The sequence below is a fragment of the Podarcis cretensis genome (genome assembly GCF_951804945.1).
Source record: "Podarcis cretensis genome assembly, chromosome: 1".
NCBI classification, from domain to species: Eukaryota; Metazoa; Chordata; class Lepidosauria; order Squamata; family Lacertidae; genus Podarcis; species Podarcis cretensis.
In genome coordinates this window covers 10,167,987-10,195,881 of record NC_137170.1, presented here as the reverse complement: position 1 = coordinate 10,195,881, position 27,895 = coordinate 10,167,987, and the positions used below count along the sequence as shown (strand labels likewise).

At 44.8% G+C, this 27,895-nt stretch overlaps 1 protein-coding gene across 1 annotated transcript; it reads right to left on the bottom strand.

The window, feature by feature from the left end:
• Positions 1-1,353: 1,353 nt before the first annotated feature.
• On the bottom strand, positions 1,354-24,666 carry SNAPC1 (small nuclear RNA activating complex polypeptide 1). Its single transcript, XM_079956699.1, has 10 exons — positions 24,494-24,666; positions 21,343-21,502; positions 21,112-21,252; positions 12,814-12,921; positions 8,649-8,807; positions 6,453-6,521; positions 5,585-5,647; positions 4,447-4,588; positions 2,458-2,559; positions 1,354-1,748 (listed from the first exon to the last, which is right to left on the bottom strand). Exons 1-10 carry the CDS (start codon positions 24,622-24,624, stop codon positions 1,714-1,716), a joined length of 1,110 nt encoding a protein of 369 aa, XP_079812825.1. The 5' UTR covers positions 24,625-24,666; the 3' UTR covers positions 1,354-1,713.
• Between the last annotated feature and the right edge of the window lie 3,229 nt (positions 24,667-27,895).

The window sequence follows — 27,895 nt, the reverse complement described above, 5'->3', positions numbered from 1 at the left end:
CTTGCTGTGCAAACTGCCCTGCAAAACATGTCAGAGGCAATGCTCAGCAAATAATCTAATCTCTACATAAGCAAGAAAATCGGGGCACGTGTTCAATAAACAGGTCATCTGGAAGGGGTCCAAAGAGAGGCAGAACAGAATTTTAAAGATTCCTTACACACCGCTGCTCATCATTATTTTGCAGGCAAGTATCGAAAGGGCTTCGCTGTGCAATTTGCTATTTAGCAGTCAAGATGTTGCTGCCTGGAAAAATAGCACAAAACAGCCGAGGCATCGAAAGCTGCATAGTAGAAGAAAAATAAAAGAACAGTGCGTTCTTTCTAGAAAAGGAAGGTGGACTGGAAAAATGTCTTTACGAACAGGCCAAACTCCGTATTAGGTAATTTATGTTTAATTTGGCATATTTGAAGTGTCTAAGGCAGCAGTCCTGGCCTACCTCACAGGCTTGTTGTGGAGATTAAATGAGGAGGGGAGAACCATATATGCCAACTGCAGCTCCTTGGAAAAGGTGGGATGCAAATGAAAAAAATTGTGAAGCATAAGGCAGAATGCAATAGTGGTGCCCGCCCTGTGGAACGCTCTCCCATCATATGTCAAACAGATAAACAACCACACAACTCCCCGAAGACATCTTAAGGCAGCCTGTTATCAGGAAGTTTTTAATGTTTGATGTTTTGCTGTGTTTTTAATATGCTGAAATCTGGGGGCAACCCAGTCAGATGGCCAGGGTATAAGTAATATTATTGTTACTACAGTGGTGCCTCGCAAGACAAAAAGAATCCGTTCCGCGAGTCTCTTCGTCTAGCGGTTTTTTCGTCTTGCGAAGCAAGCCCATTAGCAGCTTAGCGGATAAGAGGCTTAGCGGCTTAGAAAAAGGGGGGGGAAAGGGGGGGAAAGTCGGAAAAACTCGCAAGACATTTTCGTCTTGCGAAGCAAGCCCATAGGGAAATTCGTCTTGCGAAGCACCTCCAAAACGGAAAACCCTTTCGTCTAGCGGGTTTTTCGTCTTGCGAGGCATTCATCTTGTGGGGCACCACTGTATTATTATTATTAATTATTATTATTATTATTATTATTTATATCCCGCCCTCCCCTGCCGAAGCTGGGCTCAGAGCAGCTAACAACAGTAAAACGACAAAACATTCTAAAATCATTTCATTATAAAATTAATTCCAATCAAATTAATGGCAACCATTGGGCTAGAAGTTCTGTGAGAATTGCCAAAGGAGGGAGTCAAGCTGAGTCCAAACCAAAGGCCAGGTGGATCAGCTCTGTCTTGCAAGCCCTGCGGAAAGATGTCAAGTCCCACAGGGCCCTAGTCTCTTGTGACAGAGCGTTCCACCAGAACGAGTATAATCTATACTCTTTCATTTAATGAATGTGGGGAGTTTTTCTTAAAACCAAAAATTTATTTTAAGATATGAGTAATACAATATAATTTTATGTACAATGCTAAACCTGAGAACCGTTTCTCAGCATTCGTAAGTCCCAAGGGTATGAAATCCCCTGTTCAGCACATCAAACTATTGCACGACACAGAACAAGTTTTCTTCACTTTGAGCTTTCCATAGAGGTTCTTCCTGCCTTCTTGAAATGAGAACAGGGGCGTGTGCAGTTTGCAGCGTGTCTTCAGGCCACTTGGACAGCCTCGTCCGCTAGCCGCAGGCACGTTCCCTTCAGGCAAAGCCAATTCACACCGTTTGGATTCTCCTCTCAACGAGCTCGCTTCCTCTTGCTGGGTATGAAGTCTGGCAAACAAGAGAAGGAAAAAGTGGCCATCATCCAAAAAATCGGGAAAGGAAAAGGATTTAAGAAAGCCAAGCCTGAACAAGAAACATTTCTCAGTAAAGTTTTTAGGAAGAAATGGTGAGAAGAGGAAGGTTAGTTTGCACGACTTCCCACAACAAGGAATTGTTGTGGAATAATTTGGGAATTATAGGGACGGAACTACCTAAATGGTATAGAAATTTATTTATGCATGCTACTACAGCAACAAGAATGTTACTTGCCCCAAAATGGAAAGAAGCGGAAATCCCAGTAAAGGAAGAATCGATACAAAAACATATGCAGAAATGGCAAAGCTTACCAGAAGAATAAGAAATCAAAATAACAAACGCTTTATAAAAGAATGGAAATGGCTTATTGAAAATTTACAGATAAATTGTAAACAGATAAAAACATTGGCAGGATTATAGTAATAACCTGCAGTTTTGGAAGAGTAGATATTTATAGTAGATAATTAAATGAGTAAATTAAATGAATTTGGATATGCAGAAGATATGAAAAAATAAATTTAAGGAACCGCAGAAAAAGGGGGGAAGGAAGACAAATTTTGAAACGTTAAATGGATTGTAAAATTAATGAAATGTATAAATTTGAAAAGTATGAATAAAAAACTATTTTAAAAAAAGAGAAGAGGGAATTTAGCTTGCACAGCAAGGACACCCTCCAATGTACCTTCTTCACTAAGATGGTCAACATCCTCTTCTTCATCATCCTCTGCAATCACAGGCATACTCAGGTTCCCCGCACTCTGCTCCTCTGTCAACTGCAACGTCCCTGCAAAGGAAACACCAATCTCGAAAAGGAACTGGTTTCCCTTTCAGCTCCATAGCTACCGTACTTTTCTGTCTATAAGACACCCCCATGTATAAGACGTCGCTTATTTTTCAGGACTCAAATTTAAGAAAATGAGGGGGTGGCCCAGAGTTGTTGCGCTTTTTTTGAGGAGCATTTCCCAGGGTTGTTGAGCTTTGTTTGTGGGGGGGGGGATTGCCAAAATTCCACCTCCTATCTGTCCCATTGCCAGCAAAAGCTGCCAATCGCCCGCCCAACTGCCAGAATGTCAGCCAATCAACACCACCCACTGACGCAGCAACCAATAACACGCACAATAGCTGCTGACAGCCGCAGCAGCAACCAGTCAAACGTCCACCCTATGCACGACCCCCACTTTTTAGCATAATTTTTAAAGAAAAAAAACAGTCTCATGCACAGAAAATTACAGTATGTCCTTGCCAGTCAGTTTTGCAAAAGACTCTGCAGAGCATCTCTGTACCGATGGTATTTCGTGGGGAACAAAAAGATGGCCAGCGCCTAATAACCTTTTGTCTCAGCGATGCAACTGACAGTCCCAAAATGGACAGATCCGAGACATCTCCATATTCACGAATGGAGGCGGAAGGTGCGGACTTCAGCACTTAACGGGAGAAACTTGCGGAACAAAGGAAGGCAGGAAGGGGAAAGCAATAGGAAAAACGACTGTAGAGAAAGATGGCTTCCTTTGAGGACTCCTATGAACAAATACAAACTGATCTGGAATCATAACGAGGACGGTTGTTGTGCAATGTGTTTCGTAGGCCGTGTGCTAATGAAGAGGGCGTGGAATGAGGTTGAGTTACAAGAATGCGGGAATATCAAACTGTAATTTTCAAAATTAAAAACAGCTTTAAAAATAATAATAATACAGGATACTCTCATTATATTCTGCTAATTGCTTGCATAGCTGCAGCCGATTAAATTCTCCTCTGATCTTCTGTTAAAGAGGAAGATGAACACTGTTCTTACTTCTCCCTGCAAGTATCTTGGACCAACCATTCGTATATTTACGAATGTAGGAAGCTGTCTTATATTGATTCCGGCCACTGGGCCCCATCTAGCACAGTACTGACTACACAGTGGTTCGCTGGGATTTCAGATGGGACATTCCCAGCCCTAGCCGGAGACTAAACCCGAGACTTTTTGCGTACAAAAGATGCTGTACCCCAGAGCCATGGTCTTTTATAAGCATCTGCAAAGTTTGGGAGGGTGGGGGAGGCGTTATAACGCTTAGCATAGTACAGTGGTACCTCGGGTTACATACGCTTCAGGTTACATACGCTTCAGGTTACAGACTCCGCTAACCCAGAAATAGTACCTCTGTTTAAGAACTTTGCTTCAGGATGAGAACAGAAATCATGCTCTGGCAGTGTGGTGGCAGCAGGAGGCCCCATTAGCTAAAGTGGTGCTTCAGGTTAAGAACAGTTTCAGGTTAAGAACAGACCTCCGGCACAAATTAAGTACTTAACCTGAGATACCACTGTAAAAGTAAGTGGTTTCCATAAAATATAATAAAAATGTCACAAAATTAAGTAAAAAAATCCCTGAAAATTAGATAAAACCTGTTCAAGGTGACTGCCAGCAGGCCACCCCATAATATCCACAAGATCATCAGAAGCATGATGGGCTGAAGGAGGCAGCGGCAGGCGCACACGCAAGACACTCACATCCCCTATGGCAACCAGTCCAAAGATGCTCTTAGCAAAGGAGCTGTTCATGGAGGCCTGTGCAGCAACTGCACCAATTTCAGGAGTGAACATGTGTTATGTGAGAGCAAAGGATTTCAACCCCCTCTCCCCTGCCCGACACACACAAACACACTTCTGTTTTGGAAAAGCGTTTCCCTACCTCTGCTTTTCAGAGTTTCTTTCTTCCTCCTCGGCTGCAAACTTTTGCTGGGTTTCTTAGCCCTTGGCGACTTGGATTTCCCACGATCTGTTGATTCGGAAGACTCCAGCTTAACTTGGCGGTGCCTTCTTGATTTGGAAGCCTAAAACATTTGGGTTTTTTTTTAAAAAAAGAAATAAGCCAGAGAAGTAAATTAAGCAAGAAGGAAAACAAAATTTTAGTAGTGTGCATGGGGGGGGGGGGTAGAGAGTCAAATGAACTGCTTGGATCTTGCCACTGCTTAATTCTGCCCCCTGTAATGTTGTCATATGCCATATTCATTAATAGAATGATCACGAAGGAAAGTTAGGAATTCAACCCCTTGGCACAGGGTAGGCATGGCCACACAAAGGAGGGGAGAATCCAGATTCTATTATCCACTAGTATTATACAACAGCAATTTCACCGTTGCATGAAATCATGGATCTCTTATTGGTACGTCAAGGGAGCAGTGTTAAAATTGTTAAATCCCTCATCACGACCCTAATCGAATTCGCCCCTTCTCCCCATGGCTGTTTTTAAGCTTCAGAAAAAGATGTCAGAGATCCAATTGCAGATATCTAGTCTAGCTTGACCTCAGTCACTGAGTTCTCCCTGTTGCATTATAAATTATGATCTTCCAGTGCTGCAAGTCTGCTAGTTTGCCACTGATCAATGCACTTAACTTACATAGGTGATTTTTTTAAAATAAAAAAATCACTTTTTAATATTACAGTGCACTCATATTTCAATATCAGTGCATGATATTGTGCAAAACAGTTGGTTGGACCCAACTAGCTACAATTGGTACTTCTTAGAACTAACCTGTGAAAGACTGCGAGCATTTCAAATTCCAGAACTTTTTTCATCTCATCTTTAACTCAATAACACACTCTGTCCCGTGTCATAGGCAACTAATATATATTATAACTTATACTGCATTAACATATCATCAATACATGCATCAATAAAATGAATCAGAACAATAAGGAGGAGTAAGAGATATATAACTTTTCATCATACAAAAAAGTAAAGAAGGTACTAAGGAGAGTCATATATTTTAACTTAGAACCCATTATTGCGATGGAGGAGAATTTCCTGATATTCCCTTCACACTTACTTGAACAACTGCAGAGTAAGATTTGGATTTGATGTCGGCTAACGCTCTGGCTCTTTCAAATCCCTGGAAAAGAAACTACTTTTAGCATTGCCTCGCCCTGGCCTAGACAATGACACAGTTCCTACACCTGAGTTTTTCCCTGGGATTCCAGGTAGCACAATAAGGACCGTATTTTTCCGTGTATAAGATGAAAATTGGGGGTCGTCTTGAACACGGAACATGGGCATCTGGGGGAATTTTTAAAAGATTTAAGCATATGTCCGGGATTTTGGCTTGGGCGGGGTGAGGCGGTCCCTCCTGCTGCCATCCCCACTTTCTCCCCCCCCCAGGCTGCATGCTGGCGACTGGCTCACCTCCTGAGGCCCCCACTGGCTAGACCACTGGATCGAGAGCAGCTGCTGCCGCTGCCGAGAGCTGCCTCAGCTATCTCTCCTTGCCCTTTTTTCCCTCTTCCCCTCTCAAACTCCCACCCTTCCCCCAGCCCACTCATCACCTTCCTCAGCTCAGTTTGCTCGATGGCATGGCCTGATGCAGAGTGGTCGCTGCCTTCCCCCGGCTCTTCCTTGACATCCTGCTTGGGAGCCAGCAGCAGCAGCAGAAGCAGCTGCCACCGAGGGGGAGCGTTTGGTTCCCCCCCCCCCCCCAGTCGCTGCCTTTGCTTCTGCACCACGGCACAATGCATGCATCTCATGCCGGAAACTTTGAGGGCGATCACCCCCCAAAAAGATCAACAACTATCTGCTGCCAATCGTCCAGAAATTTACTTCTATTTTAGGGTTTCATTTTCTTAGTTTTGGGTTCAAAAAAATAAGGGCCGTCTTATACACAGGGGACGTCTTAGACATGGAAAAATACGGTATTTCCTTACCTCTGTCGCTTGCGAAGGACCCTCCTTCTCACTAGTCGCTTCTTCACCCACAGTGGCCAAGGCCGGCTCCTGGAAAGGGCACAGGGATGAAGACTGAAATATGGAGGCCTTGGTCTAGAACAGCTGCTCCCACTGGCCCCTTGGTTCCATGAACCAAGTGCTCCCTTCCCTACCCTATGAAAGGCGTTATTCAGAATAGCTGTTTTCACGACCCACTGAGGATAATAATCCCTGCATTGGGGACGGGTTGGACCAGAAGTCCCTTCCAACTCTACAATTCTACGACTAGCACAATAAAATTCAAATCTGTAACAATTAATTGCACACTTATTAAAACCCAATTAAAATCCAGTATACCTGAAGGAGAGTCTCCACACCCATCGTTCAACCCGGACACTGAGGTCCAGCGCCAAGGGCCTTCTGGTGGTTCCCTCACTGCGAGAAGTGAGGTTACAGGGAACCAGGCAGAGGGCCTTCTCGGTAGTGGCACCTGTCCTGTGGAACACCCTCCCATCAGATGTCAAAGAAATAAACAACTACCGCATATACTTGAATATAAGCCGACTTTTTCAGCATATTTTTTATGCTGAAAAAGCCTCCCTCGGCTTATACTTGTGAGGCGGGCGGCGGCAGAGGGACAAGTGGCGAGAAAGGCGCTGCGCTGTGCCTCTCGCCTGCTCTTGTGAGTGGCAGAGGCGGCAGCAGAGGGACGAACAGCCCGAAAGGAGCCCTTTCGGGCTGCTCCTTCTTCCTCCGCCACCTTTGCTGCTGTCGGCAGTGGCAGAGAAGGAAGGAGCAGCCTGAAAGCAGCCCTTTTGGGCTGCTTGTTCTTCCTCCTCTGCAGCCGCCGCCACCAGGTTTGTGGTGTGGTGAACCGGCTTCTACTCGAATCAATAAGTTTTCCCAGTTTTTTGTCCTGAAATTAGGTGCCTCGGCTTATATTTGTGTTGGCTTATACTCGAGTATATATGGTATTTGAGAAGAAGACATCTGAAGGCAACCCTGTTTAGGAAAGTTTTTAATGTTTTACCATGTTTTTAATATTCTGTTGGGAGCCGTCCAGAGTGGCTGGGGAAACCCAGCCAGATGGGTAGGGTATAAGTTTGTTTGTTCGTTCATTCATTCATTCATTCTTATAACTAGTTTAATGAATTTGACGGCACTGATCAGCTTGATCCAATGATACAAGCTTTTCAAAGTCTGATAGTCATTTACATTTCCAACAAGTTCCCCCCCACACTGCTTAGTGCCCCCCTAGGTGACCCCGCTGCTCCCCAGGGGGTAATACTGCCCAGTTTGGGAGGCAAATGGCTAAAGCAAGGTACGCTAGAGATCGGAGGAAGCGTGACATACCATGAGCACTGTGCATCAAATTTAATACAGACAGAACATGGTCCCTCATCTGTTCTGCATAGGTATCTTGGCTATTCACATATGACCAGTGAACTGGCTCTCTCATCGGCTTGGAAAACAGGCTGTTCTCTTGTCCTGTTTACACAGCATCGTGCCGCAATGGCAGCTGTAGGCCCAAGTGGATCTCTCTAGATCTGCCCGTTCTTCGCTCCCCGCAACAAGACACAGCGCAAAGATTGCCTCTGCAACAATCCAAACAAGTGTGCAATTCACACACCTCTATATTGTCCCCATTAGCTTCTAGATCTAATGTTTATTGGATGGGTTTCCCCCCTAAATTGATTTTTGAATTCTGAATTTATTGTTATTCACGTTTTATACTGTTTTTTGTTGCATCAATTAAGTGTTTTAAATTTGTTGTTAGCCGCCCTGAGCCCAGTTTTCTGAACTAGGAAGGGCGGGGTATAAATTAAAAAATATTATTATTATTATTATTATTATTAGATGCCACGTAAACACAACAGAAATTTATACTATTTGGCACTCCACAGCGAGAGCCCTCCAATCTGCGTTGCTCTTGCATCATCAGTACATCAGGATTCTACAGAAACAGAGGGAAATAATGCTCAAAAGCCAACAACTAAAAGGCAAATCTCCCCAGTTCAGCTCTGGTCTGCACAGACCTGCATTTGCCTAAACTATTTAAGGTTTTGGGGAAAGGTAAGTGGGATACTTTAAAAAGTGCAGCACAAGCGGCAAAGTGAGAAATGGTTTTCCAATCACCCGTACAAGCTTCAACAGCACACACACACACACACACAAACAAAAAATGAAGCCACCTACCGCTTTGTTCTTCTGCCACTCTTGATGCTCCAAAATGATGTTCTTGAAATTGTCTATGAAGTCATCTTTTATCAGATTAAGAGCCTTGTCCGGCTGGGACTGGTCCTCCGAGATCAGGCACTTCATCTTTTGGTAGTGGTCGTGAATGTTCTTAGCTTCCTTAAAATGTAAATAAATATATTGACCGGCAGGAAAGCTTTGGAAGCCAAAGTGAAACTTAACCACTGAAGACTTTGAAAGATCGCAACAGAATGCTCTCCCCCCCACCAGGGAAATTAGCCTAGCTCCTTCATTATACACCTTTAGGCACCAGGCAAATGTTCCTTTTTAACCAGGCCTTTGGTTGATCTGATTTATATTCCATGCACTTTTTAAATGTGGGGGATTATTGGGGTGTTGTTTTTATTTTGATTATATATATTGTGGTTTTATATTTTTATTTTGTTTCGTGAACTGCCCTGGAACCTCTATAGGGTGGTATATAAATTTAATAAATCATCATCATCAGACTTTCTTCACTCATGTTTTATTCTGGATTGTTTTATTTGATATTTTACTGTGTTTTAAACCACATTGAGATTTTCTCTTAGATTTCTTAGTTCTCTCTTAGATTTCTCTTAGAAATATAAATCAGTATAAAAATGAAATGAGTAATATTATTATTACTATTACTATTATTGATTAAATTTATATACAGCCCTATACCCACAGGTCTCAGGGCAGTTCACAAGATAAAAATCGTAATATAAAGAACACAAAATACATAATCAAAATAAAAACAAGAACAACCCAATAACCCCCCCCAAAAAAAAAAATAATCAGAAGGGGAAAATAAAATTTAAAACACACAATATTTGTAATAAAACATTTAAAAATAAGCACCCATCAGGTATCGTCATGGAGTAGATTAAAAGATCAATTTAACTGGCTTTCAGAGCAAAACATTATAGCCATTGGGTTTTTTCCCAATTGTAACCATTCATAGAAGCTCTTTGATCTAGTGGAGACTTCCAGGAAGGGGCGCTGGGAGGCAATTTTCTATCATTCCCCCTTCCTTCTGCAGCCCCTGGGACAGCATTGGGACAGCATTTAGTGAGAGCAAGGAAGGTGGCATTGAGGGCCGTGAGAGAAAGGTGGAATTTGCAAAAACTGTCACCTAATAATAGTACAGGCGTACCTTGGATCCCGAACGCCTTGTGACTCGAACATTTTGGATCCCGAATGCCACAAACCTGGAAGTGAGTGTTCCGGTTTGCGAATGTTCTTTGGAAGTCGAACGTCCGACGTGGCTTCCGTGGGTTCTGATTGGCTGCAGGAAGCTGCTGCAGCCAATCAGAAGCCGCGCCTTGGTTGTCGGAACGTTTCCAGAAGTCGAACGGACTTCCGGGACAGATTCCATTCGACTTCCAAGGTACCACTGTAGCTGCAAACCAGGAAAAGGCGGGAGAGAGCTGGACAGTCCTCGTGACTCATGAGGAGACCCTCCCTGGAGCCTGAAGAGGACTGAGGGCAGAGGAAGCCCTGAAGAAACCCAGAAGGGCAGGGGGGCTTTGTTTAGACTGCTCAGCTTCTCTGCCTAGCAGCTAGCGCAGGGGTCAGCATACTTTTTCAGCAGGGGGCCAGTCCACTGTCCCTCAGACCTTGTGGGGGACCAGACTATATTTCGGAAAAGAAAAAAAGAATGAATTCCTATCCCCCACAAATAACCCAGAGATAAAAGCACACATTCTACTCATGTAAAAATACGCTGATTCCCAGACCGCCTGCGGACCGGATTTAGAAAGCGACCGGGCCAGATCCGGCCCACAGGCATTAGTCTGCCTACCCATGAGCTTGCACATGTGGTATTGAAGCAGCAGCAGCTGCTGCTCTGCAGTGCATCCTAAAATCACTTGCAGAGCTTCGACTCTAGTTGGAGAGAGAGTTGTAGGGAGGAGTATTGTTAGGTCGGAGTTTCCCCGAGATCTGCTCTATAGCATCAAAGAATATGAAGAAGACCTGCAGAAGGGACTTGGAAAAGAGTTAAGAGCCTCGGACATAAGATCTCCAGGTTGATGGACTGTATGGAGTTGACGGAAGTGACTGGCAGAGTCTGAGACCGGGGAGAGGAGATGGTGGAAGAAGATTGGAAAATTTAAAGTCTATATATAGAAATATTGTAAAATTAATGAGTGATAGAAAAATGTTGGAATGAAATTTTATGGCCTTAGTAGAAATGTTATAAGGAGTTAAGCTTAAATAAGTATACTAGTTTTAATGGAAATAAGATTAAAAATATGTTAAGACATTTATATGACAGAAAATAGAGAAAGATGGAAAGGAATTGCTGAAACAATTAATGGAAGTAGAATACAAAGAGGGAGGTGAGAGGAGGTCGATGAAACAAGGGAATGAAAGATAGAGTATGGAAAAGGTATGATGTATGCTTTTAAATTGTTTTTGTTTTGTTTTGTTTATTGTGTTTAGTTTAATGTGTTAAGGTTGTGTTTAGTATTGTTTATATATTGTATTGTATTGTTTTCTTTTTTTGTTTTCTTTCTCTTCTTTCTTTTTTGTAAGCTTTAAAAGTAATAAATATTATTATTATTATTTTTAAAAAGAGAGAGTTGTAGGGAGGGAGAGCAGGAGAGCAGGGGGAAAATAGGTACGATTGTATTAGTAGTAATGAATGGTGCTTTTCTCAGCATTCTCCATTTGCAGCAGCCTGGAGCAGATGTAACAATGATCTCCAATCCATGGCAGTATATCCGAGCGGGTTCTTCAAACCCCAGTTGGCTTCAGTTACAAGGACAACCATGTTAGCTGAAGCACAGTTATGATGCTACAATAATATTAAAGTAAAATATGAAATGAAAGGAAGGACATTGAAATGTCGGCCCTTTGTATATCCCTATGTGCCTAACCATGATTATGAAATTGAGAAGGGTGTGTCTACACCACATTCACAGAACACACACACACAAAAATGTAAGATTGGACTTTCCCTAGGACTGAGAGATCAAACAGGAAAACTAAGAGCTGCGCTTCCTGTTCCTGAGCATGCGTATGTATTAATCAGAAACGCAATTCAAATAAAAGTCATGCTTTGCAACCCCAAAACATAGGAGTGGTATTTAGGAGTGGTTTGCAGGTGGTATTTAAATTTGTCACACCTTCCATGTGGTTGCAGCATCACCGTCTGTGCGTAAAGGGACAGAATGGCCCCTGGAACATGGTACATGACGCCAGTCAAGCTTGCAAAAATTTATCATTTCCCGATAATAAATGTTGGAAGTGTAAAGAGATTGAAGGTACATTCTTTCACCTTTGGTGGACATGCCCAAGGATGAAGACTTTCTGGGAGATGATTTATAATGAAATGAAAAAGGTATTTAAATATACCTTTCAGAAGAAACCAGAGGCCTTTCTCCTGGGCTTGGTCGGCCAATTGGTGTTAAAGAAGGATAGAACTTTCTTTATGTATGCCACAACAGCAGCAAGAATACTTATTGCAAAGTACTGGAAGACACAAGATTTACCCACCCGGGAAGAATGGCAGATGAAGGTGATGGACTATATGGAACTGGCGGAAATGACTGGCAGAATCCGAGACCAAGGAGAAGAGTTGGTGGAAGAAGATTGGAAGAAATTTAAAGTTTATCTACAGAAACATTGTAAAATTAAGGAATGTTAGAAGGATGTTGGAATGAAGTAATGTGGTTTTAGCAGAAATGATATAAAGGCTTAAGTAAAAATGGATTGTTAATTGGTAAAAGAACAGAATGTAAAATTATAGTATATTAAGATAAATCATTAGGATAGAAATAAAGATGGAAAGGATTTGCTGAAATATCTAATTGAATTAGAATACAAAAAAGGGAGGTGTGAGGAGGTCAAGGAAATAAGCAAAGGAAAGAAAGTTATGTAAAGGATTGATTTGTTTTTTTTCTTTAATTATCTGCATTTTTTCTGTTTTTTTCCCTTTGTTATTGTATTGTTCTGTATATTTTTTTTCTGTTTAAATATGTTCTTTATCTTTTCTTTTTGTAACCATTAAAATCTCAATAAAAATCTATTGGGGGGAAAAAGAATGACCCCTGGAACAGGGCGACATTGCTAAATCAGCAGGCTAGGCCACCCGAAAGATGCTGCAGCAGAAATGTTAAGAGCATGATGGGTACGCCACCTCTGAGAAGTCATCCGGCTTAAGCATTGCAACTCGGTCGTCCGGATCCCTGAACTCGCTCCTGGTCTCCGTCTTCTCCTGCATGTTCTTCTTAGTCCTAAAGGAAAGCTAGAAAGAGGTGGTTGTCTCAGGATAAAAGTGGAAAGAAAAACTGGATGAGCAAACGAAAGTGAAATGCCACTGAGGTTTCAACAAGGTAAGAAACCTAGGCAGGAATCACCTAACCAGCCCTGTCAGTGGAAGCCCTGACCCCAGGGTGGATAAAAATTAAATATTAAAAAAATAAATAAATTTAAAAATGGATTTTTAAAAATTTAAATCAGATTGTGATTTAAACTCTCCTGTGTGAGTGTCTGAGGGCCCTGCTCCTTCCTGCCACTCACCACCTGGCCCAGGGCAGGGCCTGACGGGCCTCACTAGGACAGTTGCTGTTACTGCTGGAGGGGTGCAGAGTGCTTTTAAAATGTTTTAAAATTTTTATTTTGAATTTTTTGTATGTGGGGGTAGGGGTGGGGTGGATGTTTATTGGGCCTGGGAATTTGTTTGATTTTATGTTTTTGTAATTTTTATTGTTTTTTGTTTGTATTGTTTTATTTGTGTTGTTGTTGTTGTTGTTGTTAAAGGTGTTATTTTGTTCTTAAGGGGAGGGACGCCCTTACCGGGCTGATTGCGGGGGAAAAGATCTCACTTCTAGTCACAAATGTCTATTTGCCACCTGGGGGTTCTTCTCCCGAACTTGGCTCTAAATGGGGCTCGCTAGAAGAGCATTTGCTCTCATGCTATGTTAAGTTTCTTAATACCCCGGCCATAATAGGTGGCAATTTTAACGCCCGCACAGCAGCAAACTGAGACTCGCTGACCAAAGCCAAATGGTGGGTTACTCCAAACCTTGATAATTATGATCTGGAACATATCATGAGGAGAACTTCTGAAGACCACAGAGCAAATGAGGCTGAAGTACTCCTCTATCAAATGGCCATCCGTTTAAATCTGGTCCCCTTAAATGGCACATGCCTCCCTGATATTCCTGGGGATTTTACCCATCTGAGCGTTAAATCAAACAGCGTCCTCGATTACCTGTTGGTTTCCAGGGATCTACTTAAGTGTATTTCCACCTTTAAGATCGAGAATCTAGTGATCATCTTCCCCTTGTAGCCAAGCTTTCCCTGAACTGGCAGTCAGTGGCTCATAGACATGCGACTCAGATGGTAACCAACGAATCTTTCCAAGTGAGAGGAATCAAATGGTCGGAGACCCAGGCTCAAAGGTATCAGGAATTCTTTCAAAAAGAAATCCTTGGGCCCCATCCCAACATAGGCTCTGCCTCAGACGAGCATAGCATAGTGCTGAAATGCTTCCACCATCTTACGACTGATCTTACGTCCTTCTTTAGGTTACCACCCAAAATACTAAATCGAAATGAATATTCTTGCGGCGCCCCCTGGTATAACTCTCAGTGCAAACAAGCAAGACAGCGACTTCGTGCTATATATAATGTTTATAAGACCTCCGGTGCATCTACTCTGCCAGCTAGTTATGCACAAGCCAAGCTAGTTTACAAACGCACGCAGAAAATTGCCAAACGTGAGTGGCAATACAATCGCTGGCAGGCTTTGATTACTGTTTCAAAATCACACAGATCCAGGGAATTCTGGTCTTTGATCAACAGAAGGGTGAGGAAATACCCAAGGGCAGTCATCCCTGCACCGACATGGGAATTGTTCCTGAAGAAATGCTTCTCACAGGCGGATGCTCCCTCTGACCATCTGACGCATCTGTTTACCCACTTACCTATTTGGCCTCCCACCGATCCTGACGAAATAGCCAAGCTAATAGCTCAGCTGAAACCGGGTAAAGCCCCAGGGCCCGATCTGATCCCTGCCGAAGCCATTAAACTACACCCAAAATGGTGGGCTGGCATCTTGGCCAAAACCTTCGATGCAATCAACGCTTCTGGCCTCATCCCCAAAATATGGAAGGAGGCCATTATAGTACCAATTCATAAAAAGGGTTCTCCAACGGAGCCGGAAAACTACCGTAACATCAGCCTCCTTTCGATTATAGGGAAAATTTATGCCAGCTTCTTGCTGACTAAACTATTGCGATGGGTAGATGAGACTAATCAGACTGGCCACGAACAAGCAGGGTTCAGAACTAAACGCTCTACAACCGATCATGCGATAGTTCTTTATCATCTCGCACGGAAGTACTCCTCTCCTCCCCGGGGCTACCTCTGTGCTGCCTTCTTAGACCTAAAGGCAGCCTTTGACAGTGTTCCTAGAAATATCCTATGGGAGAAACTTGCGAAACAGGGCATTGATAGAAGACTCTTATGGCTTATAAGTCAGCTCCACGAAGATACCCTTGCCAGAGTGAGACTTACTCCTGCGGGCGACCTCACAAATTCGATACCAATAAACAAGGGAGTGCGCCAAGGATGTATATTGGCTCCCTGTCTATTCAACCTATTTATCAGCGACATGCGAGCACCCCTAGTTAACTCTTCTTCAAGTATACACGCGCCTAGACTAGCGGACTACCGCTGCCCACTCCTTTTATATGCGGACGACGCGGTAATTCTATCTTATACACGTGTTGGACTAATCAGAGCTCTGAAGATCTTTGCCACGTATTGTCAACTCAACCAATTAACCATCAACCATGTTAAATCCAAGATTCTGATTTTCGCCAGAAGCCGGAGATTATACGAATGGAAGCTTGGTGGAGCAAAAATAGAACAAGTTCTAAAATTTCAATACCTAGGAGTTATTTTTCAATACAATTTGGGGTGGAAAGCTCAAATTCAACACCTACTTAACAAGGCCAAAACTCTGTCATATGCGCTCCTCCGATTCTTTTTTTCGGATGGAGCTTTGCACGTTCCCTCGGCCCTAAAGGTGTTCAAGGCAAAAGTGGTTGCTATGCTTGCTTATGCTGCCCCGCTTTGGGCTGTGATGACAGATCTTGCTCCTCTCGAGACACTGCAAAATCAATTCCTACGTTGGCTCCTTATGCTCCCTCTGTGCGTAAGCAACGCAGCCATGCGACTAGAATTGAAGATCGCATCCTTAGAAACTTGCCTGTGGAAGCAAGTCTTCAATTATTGGTTATCATTGTGGCATGGACTACCAAACCACTACCTTGTCCAATGCTTATGGCGAGATGAATTCTCTAGCCCTTGGACTAGTAGAATTCATGCCAAACTCCTGAGTTATGGAATCTCTCCTTCAGATTCCCTAAAACTAGACCAAATTACTGCTCAAAGACTGATCCGCCAAAGACTGGATGACATCGATCTACAGCGAAATTATATGCTGGGGGGAGGTGTTTGTTCGCCTCAGAACATTGGTATCACATTAACTTACTGCGTTCCATCATACCTCTCCTCCCTTTCGACTGTTGCCCATAGACTGGCCTTCACCAAAGCGAGGTTCAACGTTTTTCCCTCCAATGTCCTGAGACATAGATTCTCAAAGGGCCAAGCCCCCGCCATGTGCGAATGTGATAAGGAGACACCGGAGTCGCTCCAGCACATTATGTTCACTTGCCCCCTGTTTAATGTGCCACGGGCAAATTTGTTGGGATCAATCATACAGAAACTAGAGGGCACCCCACCAAAATTCCACCTTGCCCAAATCTTGCAGGATAAGGATACTCATACGACCCTGAAAGTGGCAAGGTTCCTGGTCGCTGTCCTTACCCAAAAGCGACGCCAAGGAGCACTACAAGCTAACTAAGGCGTAGTATGCCATTCTATTCTATAGTATTTTATTGTTATAGTGGTGCTTTAGTGGGTGGTTTCCCCACGTGCACAAGTTGTTATTTATGTGTCGTTTTTACCTATATGGGCCTATGGCCGTAAATAAAATTACTTACTTACTTACTAAGGGGAGGGGTCAGGGCTGCTGGGGAGTTGGTCCCAGCCAACAAAATGGCTGGGACATGTTTCACAGGGGGGAATGCACTGGGACAACCGATCTCAGTGATCACGGGTAGGAGGAGGAGTTACGCTAAGACCAGACCATGTCATTACAGAGGAGGCAGGTTTAGTCGTTGTCTGAGGACTATCCCTGTCTCCGGGTCTGGTCCTGACCGGATGGATACTAGAATCAGCAAGGGATACCCACATGACCTGAAAGTGTTGCTGTGCAATGCCAGGTCAATGATGAATAAGACCACTGCCATCCATAACTTGATCATGGATGGAGGACTTGACCTGGCATGTGTAACAGAGACTTGGTTGGATGAAGCAGATGGGCCTGTCCTTGCCGCTGCTTGTCCACCAGGTTTCTCTTACGCACAGCAACCCAGGTCATGTGGGCGGGGAGGGGGGGTTGCAGTGATTTTTAGGAAGTCATTAGTTTGCACCAGGCGTCCTATTGGGAAGACCCAATTTTCCGAGTGCATGTTCTGGAAGTTAGGCAATAGGGGCAGTACAGGATTCCTTTTGGTGTACCGACCTCCCCGCTGCACCAAGGATTCCCTGCCCGAGCTGCTTCAGGTTGTGGCGGATGTTCTCCTGGAGACACTTAGCTTGGTTGTCCTAGGGGATTTTAACATCCATGCCGACACGACCTTACAAGGGGCCGCTCGGGACTTCGTGGAAAGCATGGCCTCCATGGGGCTGTCCCTGAATAAGTCTGGCCCAACCCATAGCCGCGGACATGCCTTGGACCTGGTGTTTACCTCTATGGATGTTGGTGATCTGACACTAAGTAAAAGTGAAACGAAAGAATGCCATGGTCAGATCACTTCCTGGTGCAACTGGACTTCTCTGCAACCCATCCCCTCTGCAGGGAGGTGGGACCGATTCGGATGGTCCGCCCCCGCCACTTAATGGATCCAAATGGTTTCCAGAGAGTGGTAGGAGATGCTTTATCCCATGTTGATGGCCTTTCAGCTGATTCCCTGGTGGCCCGCTGGAATGTGGAGTTAACCAGGGCTATTGACTGTTTGGCTCCGAAGCGCCCTCTCCGATTGCATGGAGCCCGGAGAGCCCCGTGGTTTTCCACGGATCTGAGGGCAATGAAACAATCGTTGAGACGGCTAGAGCGCCGGTGGCGGATAACTCATTCCGAATCTGACCGGACACAGGTTAGAGCTCAACGTCGAGCCTACCAAGTGGCGATAGCGACGGCGAAGAAGACTTTCTTCACCGCCTCTATTGCATCTGCAGAAAACAGCAGCAGGAGACTCTTTCAGGTGGTTCACAATTTAGCGGAACCACCTGTAACATCGGGGCCCAGTACGGGCCATATGTTCTCCTGCAATGATTTTGCAAATTTTTTTGCAGATAAAATCGCTCAGATTCGGGAAGAAGTAGACTCCACCGTGGGAGCAGGGCCGGGGCGGGAGAGTGCTAGAGTCCTGTCTGGTCAAGTTGTGTGGGATCAATTCCAATCTGTTACCTCCGAGGATGTGGACAGGCTGCTTGGACGAGTGAAGCCAACCACCTGTCTCCTGGATCCTTGCCCATCCTGGCTTATAAAAGCTAGCCGGGAAGGACTGGGCGATGGGCTTCGTGGGGTGGTGAATGCTTCCCTCCGTGAGGGAGCCTTCCCAGACCCGCTGAAAGAGGCGGTTATTAAACCGCTTCTTAAAAAACCATCTTTAGATGCGGCCACGATGGCCAATTATCGCCCAGTCTCAAACCTTCCATTCTTGGGCAAGGTGATTGAGCGAGTGGTTGCTGAACAACTCCAGGCACGCCTGGAAGAAGCGGACCATTTGGATCCCTTCCAGTCGGGATTCAGGCCTCATCATGGGACTGAAACTGCCTTGGTCGCACTGGTTGATGATCTCCGGCGGGCTAGGGACAAAGATGAGAGCTGTTTCCTAGTTCTGCTGGATCTCTCAGCGGCGTTTGATACCATCGACCATGACATCCTTCTGGACCGTCTTGAGGGGCTGGGAGCTGGGGGCACTGTCATACAGTGGTTCCGCTCCTTCCTCCTGGGCCGTGTTCAGAAAGTGGTGGTGGGGGATGAGTGTTCAGACCCCTGGGCTCTCACTTGTGGGGTGCCTCAGGGTTCTGTCCTCTCCCCCATGCTTTTCAACATTTACATGCAGCCACTGGGAGAGATCATCAGGAGGTTTGGGCTGGGTGTTCATCAGTATGCAGATGATACCCAGCTCTACCTCTCTTTTAAATCAGAACCAGTGAAGGCGGTGAAGGTCTTGTGTGAGTGTCTGGAAGCGGTTGGAGGATGGATGGCGGCTAACAGATTGAGGTTGAATCCTGACAAGACAGAAGTACTGTTTTTGGGGGACAGGAGGCGGGCAGGTGTGGAGGATTCCCTGGTCCTGAATGGGGTAACTGTGCTCCTGAAGGACCAGGTGCGCAGCCTGGGAGTCATTTTGGACTCACAGCTGTCCATGGAGGCACAGGTCAAATCTGTATCCAGGGCAGCTGTTTACCAGCTCCATCTGGTACGTAGGCTGAGACCCTATCTGCCTGCAGACTGTCTCGCCAGAGTGGTACATGCTCTGGTTATCTCCCGCTTGGACTACTGCAATGTGCTCTACGTGGGGCTACCTTTGAAGGTGACCCGGAAACTACAACTAATCCAGAATGCGGCAGCTAGACTGGTGACTGGGAGTGGCCGCCGAGACCATATAACACCGGTCTTGAAAGACCTACATTGGCTCCCAGTACGTTTCCGAGCACAATTCAAAGTGTTGGTGCTGACCTTTAAAGCCCTAAATGGCCTCGGTCCAGTATATCTGAAGGAGCGTCTCCTCCCCCATCGTTCTGCCCGGACACTGAGGTCCAGCTCCGAGGGCCTTCTGGCGGTTCCCTCACTGCGAGAGGTCAAGTTACAGGGAACCAGGCAGAGGGCCTTCTCGGTAGTGGCGCCCACCCTGTGGAATGCCCTCCCATCAGATGTCAAAGCGATAAACAACTACCTGACATTCAGAAGACATCTGAAGGCAGCCCTGTTCAGGGAAGTTTTTAATATGTGACCTTTTAGTGTATTTTTCATCCTTGTTGGAAGCCGCCCAGAGTGGCTGGGGAAACCCAGCCAGATGGGTGGGGTACAAATAATAAATTATTATTATTATTATTATTATTATTATTATTATTAAAATTGGATTTTTAAAATAAAATGCTTTTGGAGGAAAAATCTTTCTATAGTTTTCTATTTAAGTTACATTATAGTCCAAAGGCTATTCATCAGGAAATAAGGATTTGTTTTAAGTTTTTCATGTGTGCTAAAACTCATTCTAAGTCTTTTTTTAAAAGTTGTTTCACCACATCAGTTATTGATACATATGCTATAATGTTATTGTTTTAGTTAAATAAATTGTTTCAATAAATTGTTTAAATTGTTATGAAGAAAATTATTGTTTTTCTCCTTCCAATAAAGTACAGCAGAAAAGTTGTCCAAATATAAATAGTTAACTTATTAAGGTAAAAGGTAAAGGTACCCCTGCCCGTACGGGCCAGTCTTGACAGACTCTGGGGTTGTGCGCCCATCTCACTTAAGAGGCCGGGGGCCAGCGCTGTCCGGAGACACTTCCGGGTCACGTGGCCAGCGTGACATCGCTGCTCTGGCGAGCCAGAGCCGCACACGGAAACGCCGTTTACCTTCCTGCTGGTAAGCGGTCCCTATTTATCTACTTGCACCCGGAGGTGCTTTCGAACTGCTAGGTTGGCAGGCGCTGGGACCGAGCAGCGGGAGCGCACCCCGCCGCAGGGATTCGAACCGCCGACCTTTCGATCGGCAAGCCCTAGGCGCTGAGGCTTTAACCCACAGCGCCACCTGCGTCCCTAAACCGCACAATAATTTCATAATTACCTGTCTATGTATTTCTAATAGTATAACCAATAAGAGATAAAAGTGCAATGAACAAATTCCTATGCTCCACAAATAACCCAGAGATGCATTTTAAGTAAAGGGACACATTCTACTCATGTAAAAACACGCTGATTCCCGGACTTTCCACGGGCCGGATTTAGAAGGCGATTGAGCCGGATCCGGACGCCGGGCCTTAGTTTGCCTACCTATGGCTTAGAGCAGCGGTTCTCAACCTGTGGGTCCCCAGATGTTGTTGGACTACAGCTCCCATCATTCCTGAGCTCTGGCCTTGCTAGCTAGGGGTGATGGGAGTTGTAGTTCAACAACAACTGGGGACCCACAGGTTGAGAAAGGCTGGATTTAGATGCTTTTTAGAGGGTGCTCCCCACTTCGTGATTTTTGCTTATGCATGCGGGGGGGGGAGGGGCTCGGAAGGTGACGCCCGCGTACGTTGGGATGCCGCCTGAACAATTTTGCTAATATCAATCCAGTAACTCACAAATTTAGGCATTGCTGTGAAATGGAACGCTCTGTCGATCCGAAGCTTCCGGAAGACATAGGCAGCGTCGTAATGCTGAGCATCTAACAGTTCCTGCTGGAATTTCATGACTTCAGCCCAGTCTTTGAGCGCAACCCTGATCTGAAGAAACAAACGCAGGCACGTCTTCAAATTCAAGTCAGAAAAATGCCAACCTAAAAGCACATAAGCAAATGCAAGCAGGATTTATACCTTTTGCTTCGGTTGGCACAACTGTGTATTGTACAATCCATACAGAAGATAAAGGGCACCAACTCTGATCTGGAAGGTGTAGGGAGGAAAGAAGTACGGCCACACCAACGCCAAAGCTTCTTTGGTGAACTTTATCTGCTCTGGAGTCCTTATTTTACCACTAGGATGAAAAAAGAAAAGATACAGCATGGCATTTGTCAATCCCATCAGTTATACGTCAAGAAAATACTACATTAACAATGACAGAAGAGGAGGGTCAGTGCTCAAGGGTTTCAGCAGGTTGCCCAGCCTTGTTCTAAAAGCCCTAGACCAAAATCAGATGCTCAAAAAGTTGGGACCATTTTAATCCATTTTAGTATTTTTAAATTTTGTACGTTTTAAAGTAGGCTGGTGGATTTTTCTCCATTTAACTGTTTTATCTCTTTGTAAACCGCTTTGTGGTTTTTTACAGTCAAGCCGTGAAATAAATAAATAAAACTAACAAATAAAACTAAAATAAAATGATATAAATGAAATAAAACATAGCATTGCTTGGGGGGTGGTTATTGGTTTGGTTTGTTCTTGTTCCTGTTTTTATTATGTATTTTGTGTTTTTACTTTGTATTTCAATGTTGTGCGTCACCCTGAGATCTATGGATGAGGGGTGGTATAAAAATTTAAATAATAATAATACTTTTACATCCTATCCTTTTCTCCAAGGAGTTCAAGGGAGAATACATGGCCCCCCCTTCCCCGCTCTCCTCCTTTAATCCCCACAACAGCCCTGTGAGGTTGGCTTGCCTGGGGAGCAGTCCCAGTGGTCAGGGATGATGGGAATTGTAGTCTCAAAACTTCTGGAGTTTGCCTATGCCTGATCTAGTCCAACCCCCTGCAATACAACGTTAACGTTTTAGGGTTGTTGTTGTCTTTTTAAAAAAGTATGTTTTTAAAGTAAGTTTGTTAATTTTTTCAGACTGCATTGTTTTACCCTTTTTTGTAAACTGGGCATAAAGGTAAAGGGACCCCTGACCATTAGGTCCAGTCGTGACCAACTCTGGGGTTGCAGCGCTCATCTCGCTTTATTGGCCGAGGGAGCCGGCGTACAGCTGCCGGGTCATGTGGCCAGCATGACTAAGCCGCTTCTGGCGAACCAGAGCAGCACACAGAAACGCCGTTTACCTTCCCGCCGGAGCGGTACCTATTTATCTACTTGCACTTTGACATGCTTTCAAACTGCTAGGTTGGCAGGAGCAGGGACTGAGCAACAGGAGCTCACCCCGTCGCAGGGATTCGAACCACCAACCTTCTGATCGGCAAGTCCTAGGCTCTGTGGTTTAACCCACTGCACAACAACCAACAATAATATCAGCATCTGAACAGCACACCACTGGCTGGCTCCTGGTCAGGGACCATGAGAACCACAGGAAAGGCTGGCCAAAAGTGTTTCGGCACCTGAGGCTAACCAGTGTGGAGGGGGGAGTGAAGATCTACACCAGCGCTTCCAAACTTGAGTCACCAGCTGTTTTTTTTGGACTACAACTCCCATCATCCCTAGCTTACCGGACAAGTAGTCAAGGATGATGGGAACTGTAGTCCAAAAAACAACAACAGTGAGTGACCCAAGTTTGGGGAACCCTGATCTACAAATCAAATATCTTTAATACGGTCAATGACCAGAAAACAATTTATAAAAATATGACATTATAAGTAGTATTGAGCTACAAATAACAGTAAAAATATAGCCAATTCACAGAATTGGTGCTTATATTTATGACCAAGTTTCGGCTTTTAAGGTTTTAAAAATTCAATTCAAATGTCACTACTGTTTATTATCGTTCCTTCGATGTTTATAATTTAAACTCCGTTGCTAACATCATTGCTCGTCTTACTCTTGTTGCGATGTAACAGAACTTTGCCACAGTCCTGTTGATTTCGCTCTCTTTGTCAGCTAAGAGGTGTCTGATATAGGTGTCGTCTGTACTACGAGGTATTTTCCTTAAAATCGGCTCGATCAGCTCTTTTCTTGAGTCTCGATATAATGGGCAGTATAAGATGACATGCTCGGTGGTTTCGATTTCGTTGCTGTTACAGGGACATAATCTTCGTTCAATTGGTGTTTTGTTGTATCTTCCCTCTAGGAGAACTGAAGGGAGAGCATTAAAGCGGGCCCTGGAAAATGCCCATCGGTGTTTAGCGTTGTGTAGTACTTTGAGATAGTTTGCTAGATGGGGCCTTTGGGGAACCCTAGAATCATAGAATCATAGAGTTGGAAGAGACCACAAGGGCCATCGAGTCCAACCCCCTGCCAAGCAGGAAACACCATCAGAGCACTCCTGACATATGGTTGCCAAGCCTCTGCTTAAAGACCTCCAAAGAAGGAGACTCCACCACACTCCTTGGCAGCAAATTCCACTGTCAAACAGCTCTTACTGTCAGGAAGTTCTTCCTAATGTTTAGGTGGAATCTTCTTTCTTGTAGTTTGGAACCATTGCTCCGTGTCTGCTTCTCTGGAGCAGCAGAAAACAACCTTTCTCCCTCCTCTATGCGACATCCTTTTATATATTTGAACATGGCTATCATATCACCCCTTAACCTCCTCTTCTCCGGGCTAAACATGCCCAGCTCCCTTAGCCGTTCCTCAGAAGGCATCGTTTCCAGGCCTTTGACCATTTTGGTTGCCCTCCTCTGGACACGTTCCAGTTTGTCCGTGTCCTTCTTGAACTGTGGTGCCCAGAACTGGACACAGTACTCCAGGTGAGGTCTGACCAGAGCAGAATACAGTGGCACTATTACTTCCCTTGATCTAGATGCTATACTCCTATTGATGCAGCCCAGAATTGCATTGGCTTTTTTAGCTGCCGCGTCACACTGTTGGCTCATGTCAAGTTTGCGGTCAACTTGATCTACATTAACGGCAAGGACGGGGGCGAATGATCTGCACTGGGACCCGCTGCCCCTGTGGACACCGCCCGAATGTAGGATTGGAAGGGGACCCCCAAGGGTCATCCAGCCCAACCCCGCCTTGCAATGCAGCGTTCGCAGCTGACCAATCCTGACCTCCCACCCAGCCTGCAGTGCAGGACTTCCAGCTCAATTGCTTCAGCCCCGCCCCTTCTTGGAAGGGGCGGCAAGGGGTGCAGGCACTCTGCCCATGCCCAGAGGCCCCGCTCACTAGAAGATGGTGTGGAAGCGCAGCTCCCTCCACAGCGAGGCGAAGTCCTCGAAGCGGACGCTGTCGGCCTGCTGGAAGCTGCTGAGCAGAGCCTCGCAGTCCGTCTTCAAGCCCGGCCAGCTGGCGGCCATGGCCGCCGCCGCCGCCGCCTCCTCTCAGCACTGGCGTCCCCACTGCGCCTGCGCGCTGCACGCTTGTTGTGGCGCGGGAAGAGAACGGGAAAGCTTAACCCTGCCGCTGCCGCTCTCGAAACAACCCCAAGGAGACGCGCTCCCCATGGGCGTGTTGCCCTTTTAAGAGTCGAGCGCGCGGAAGCGGAGGTGGGCGACTACAGCCAATCAGAGCCACCGTTTAGCTGCTCGCTCCACCCCTTCACTGAACTCCCACCTCTTTCTGCTTGGCGCTTTGGTTGAGTCTGGGGCTCCTTAGCCCCGCTTCTGGGCGATGGTTTAAAAGGGTATTGGGAGCCGGGCAGTAGCAGCTGCAAATAAGGTTGCTTGTTGTTTTTTTTTAATCCAAGAGCCGCCTCTATAACTAGCCTAATGAGCTTTTGGTGTTCTATCAACCTGTGTGTTTTTATTTCTTTGTTTCGCAAAATTTGCATGCCGCTTGACTGCAGAGAAAACCTCAACGCGGTTTTACAAAAAAAAAGATGAAGGATGACGTCAGCACTGAAAAATGTACAACCATAATTTAAATATACAGAAAACTTAAAAAAAAAACCCACAATAGACGCAAACTTTCTAAACGTCTGGGTTTTAAAGTACAGTTGTAAATTCTTCTTGATTTCCTTGGTTTTTTGCTTTTTGTAAACCGCTTTGTAAACCATCTCATTTATTTAGCTTGCAGTCCTAACCTCACTTACCTTTGAATTCACTACCCCACTGAATTCAACTGGACTTACTTGTGAGTTAACATGGTTAAGATTGCAGTCTGAGTACTATATCTTTCTCTCCCACGAAAAAGCTACATATTGAACATTGGATCTGCATGCAAACATGTTAAACCCACACTTAGTCCTCTGCTAAAACGAAATCAATAGAGTTCTGTCGAGCACACCGAGTAAAAAAGCTGCTCTTCTGTGTAAAGGACTACCATGGGAAATGTGATTTGATGACACTGTAATCCTGTGCTTGTTTACTTGCAAGTAAGCCTCACTGTGCTGAATGGGATACAGACATGTATGCATAGAATGTACGGGGCTCTTCTGAGACATAGGATAGTGCCATTAGCCAGCAGTCCTGAACACACTAGGAAGTAAAATCCATTGATCACACACTAGTGGGGATGAGCAGGGCAAGACATGTAGGACTGCATTTGATAGTGCAATCCTGTATCTACTGAGAAGTAAATCCTGCTAAATCCTTGAATGGTTTTTCAGACCAAAGCTCACAATTCAAAAAAGAACTCCTGCAAAACAAACTTTTGTCTAAAATGTATAACCTGTTATTAGAATGGGAAACAAATGACAAGCTAGTTAAAGCCTCAATGATACACTGGGCAGTAGATATAGGACACAACATAGATTTCAGCCTCTGGGAGAAATCTTGGAAAAGCGACTTGAAATTTACAGCATGTTTGTGGGTTAAAGCCTCAGCGCCTAGGACTTGCCGATCGAAAGGTCGGCGGTTCGAATCCCTGCGGCGGGGTGCGCTCCCGCTGCTCGGTCCCAGCGCCTGCCAACCTAGCAGTTCGAAAGCACCTCCGGGTGCAAGTAGATAAATAGGGACCGCTTACCAGCGGGAAGGTAAAACGGCGTTTCCGTGTGCGGCTCTGGCTCACCAGAGCAGTGATGTCACGCTGGCCACGTGACCCGGAAGTGTCTCCGGACAGCGCTGGCCCCTGGCCTCTTGAGTGAGATGGGCGCACAACCCCAGAGTCTGTCAAGACTGGCCCGTATGGGCAGGGGTACCTTTACCTTTACCTTATTCTTTGAAAGAGAACTATCTGAAAATGATTCATAGGTGGTATTTAACTCCGAGTAGGCTTGCTAAGATTTACAAGACAGAATCAGATAAGTGCTGGAAGTGTAAAGAAGTAGAGGGAACATTCTTTCACATGTGGTGGACATGTAAAAAGGGGGGGAAAGTATTGGGAAATGATTTATAATGAACTGAACAAAATGTTTTAAATTACTCCCCACCACCCCCAGTCTGGATAACCCAGACTGAAATTCCCGGGTGTCAGAAAAGGTTGTTTATGTCTGCAATAACAGCAGCCTGCATTTTGTTAGCCCAAAAATGGAAAGTCAGTGAGGTCCCAACTAAAGATTGGCAACTTAAGTTGACAGAATATGCACAACTTGCAGATTTAACATAAAGAATAAGAGATCAAGAAGAACATACGTTTAAAGAAGACTGGGAAATGTTTCTTGAGTATATGGAAAATGTGTACAGCTGAAAATGCTGGCAGCATTAAAATAAATTAAACAGAGTAAATAATTTTTGACGGATGTAATCTAATCGTGGAAAACCGATTGGAATAGTTATTGTAAAATATGCAGGGATGTAAGATATGCAAAATGAACCATGGAAAGAGAAGAAGGGAAGTCATTGGATATCTTAAGGTATATAAAATGTTTATTTGAAATTGTAAAACAGAAAATTTAATAAAAATTACATTAAAAAGAGAAGTGAATCCTATTGAATTCAACAGTGAACATAGGAAGCTGCCTTAGACTGGGTCAATCTGCTCAGTATAATCTGCTCTGGTCTATCTACTCAAGATTTTCTGGCACTGACTGGCAGCAGCTCCCTAGTGTTTCAGAAAGGGGAGCGGGTTGAATCTGGGACCCATCCATCTTTATTAATCACAATGAATCAGCAGGATTATGTGTCTGCAAAAAATAAAAAAAGACTATTACTCATTGAGGCTACATTAATTAGACACACAATTTCCAATTCGTGAGAATTGACACTGCCCTTTCTGTCCCTCCCCTCCATCATCCATGTGTAATAATTATTTGGGTCGATTCTGTCATAAACTAGCTAACACGTTTTCCCCTCCATAAACAGGAACCGGGGCTGGTCCCTAGGGGCAAAAGGGACAGTGGCCCAACAACAACAGCCACTTGATTTCACTCTCCTCTTCCTGCATTTTACATAATCTCTCTTTGCTTGCTCCCATGTAAGGTGTGCCTAGGGGGGGAGGACACCCCCTGACATCATCCTCTGTCTGGCTCTGTCTAGCAGATTCAGAAGGAAACGTCTCAACAACAGTTGTTTTAAATTAATTTCTTTTGCCCCCCAAAGTGCTCAGAAAAATCCCCAGTGTTTGGAAACTAGGAAGCGAAATAAAAAAAATAAGGCCAGGTGGTTAACAAGTACATTTTGCAAAATTACAAATAACACGCCTTTTTTCATTTTTTTTAAAAAAATACCTAAAACTAAAACAAATTCCAAC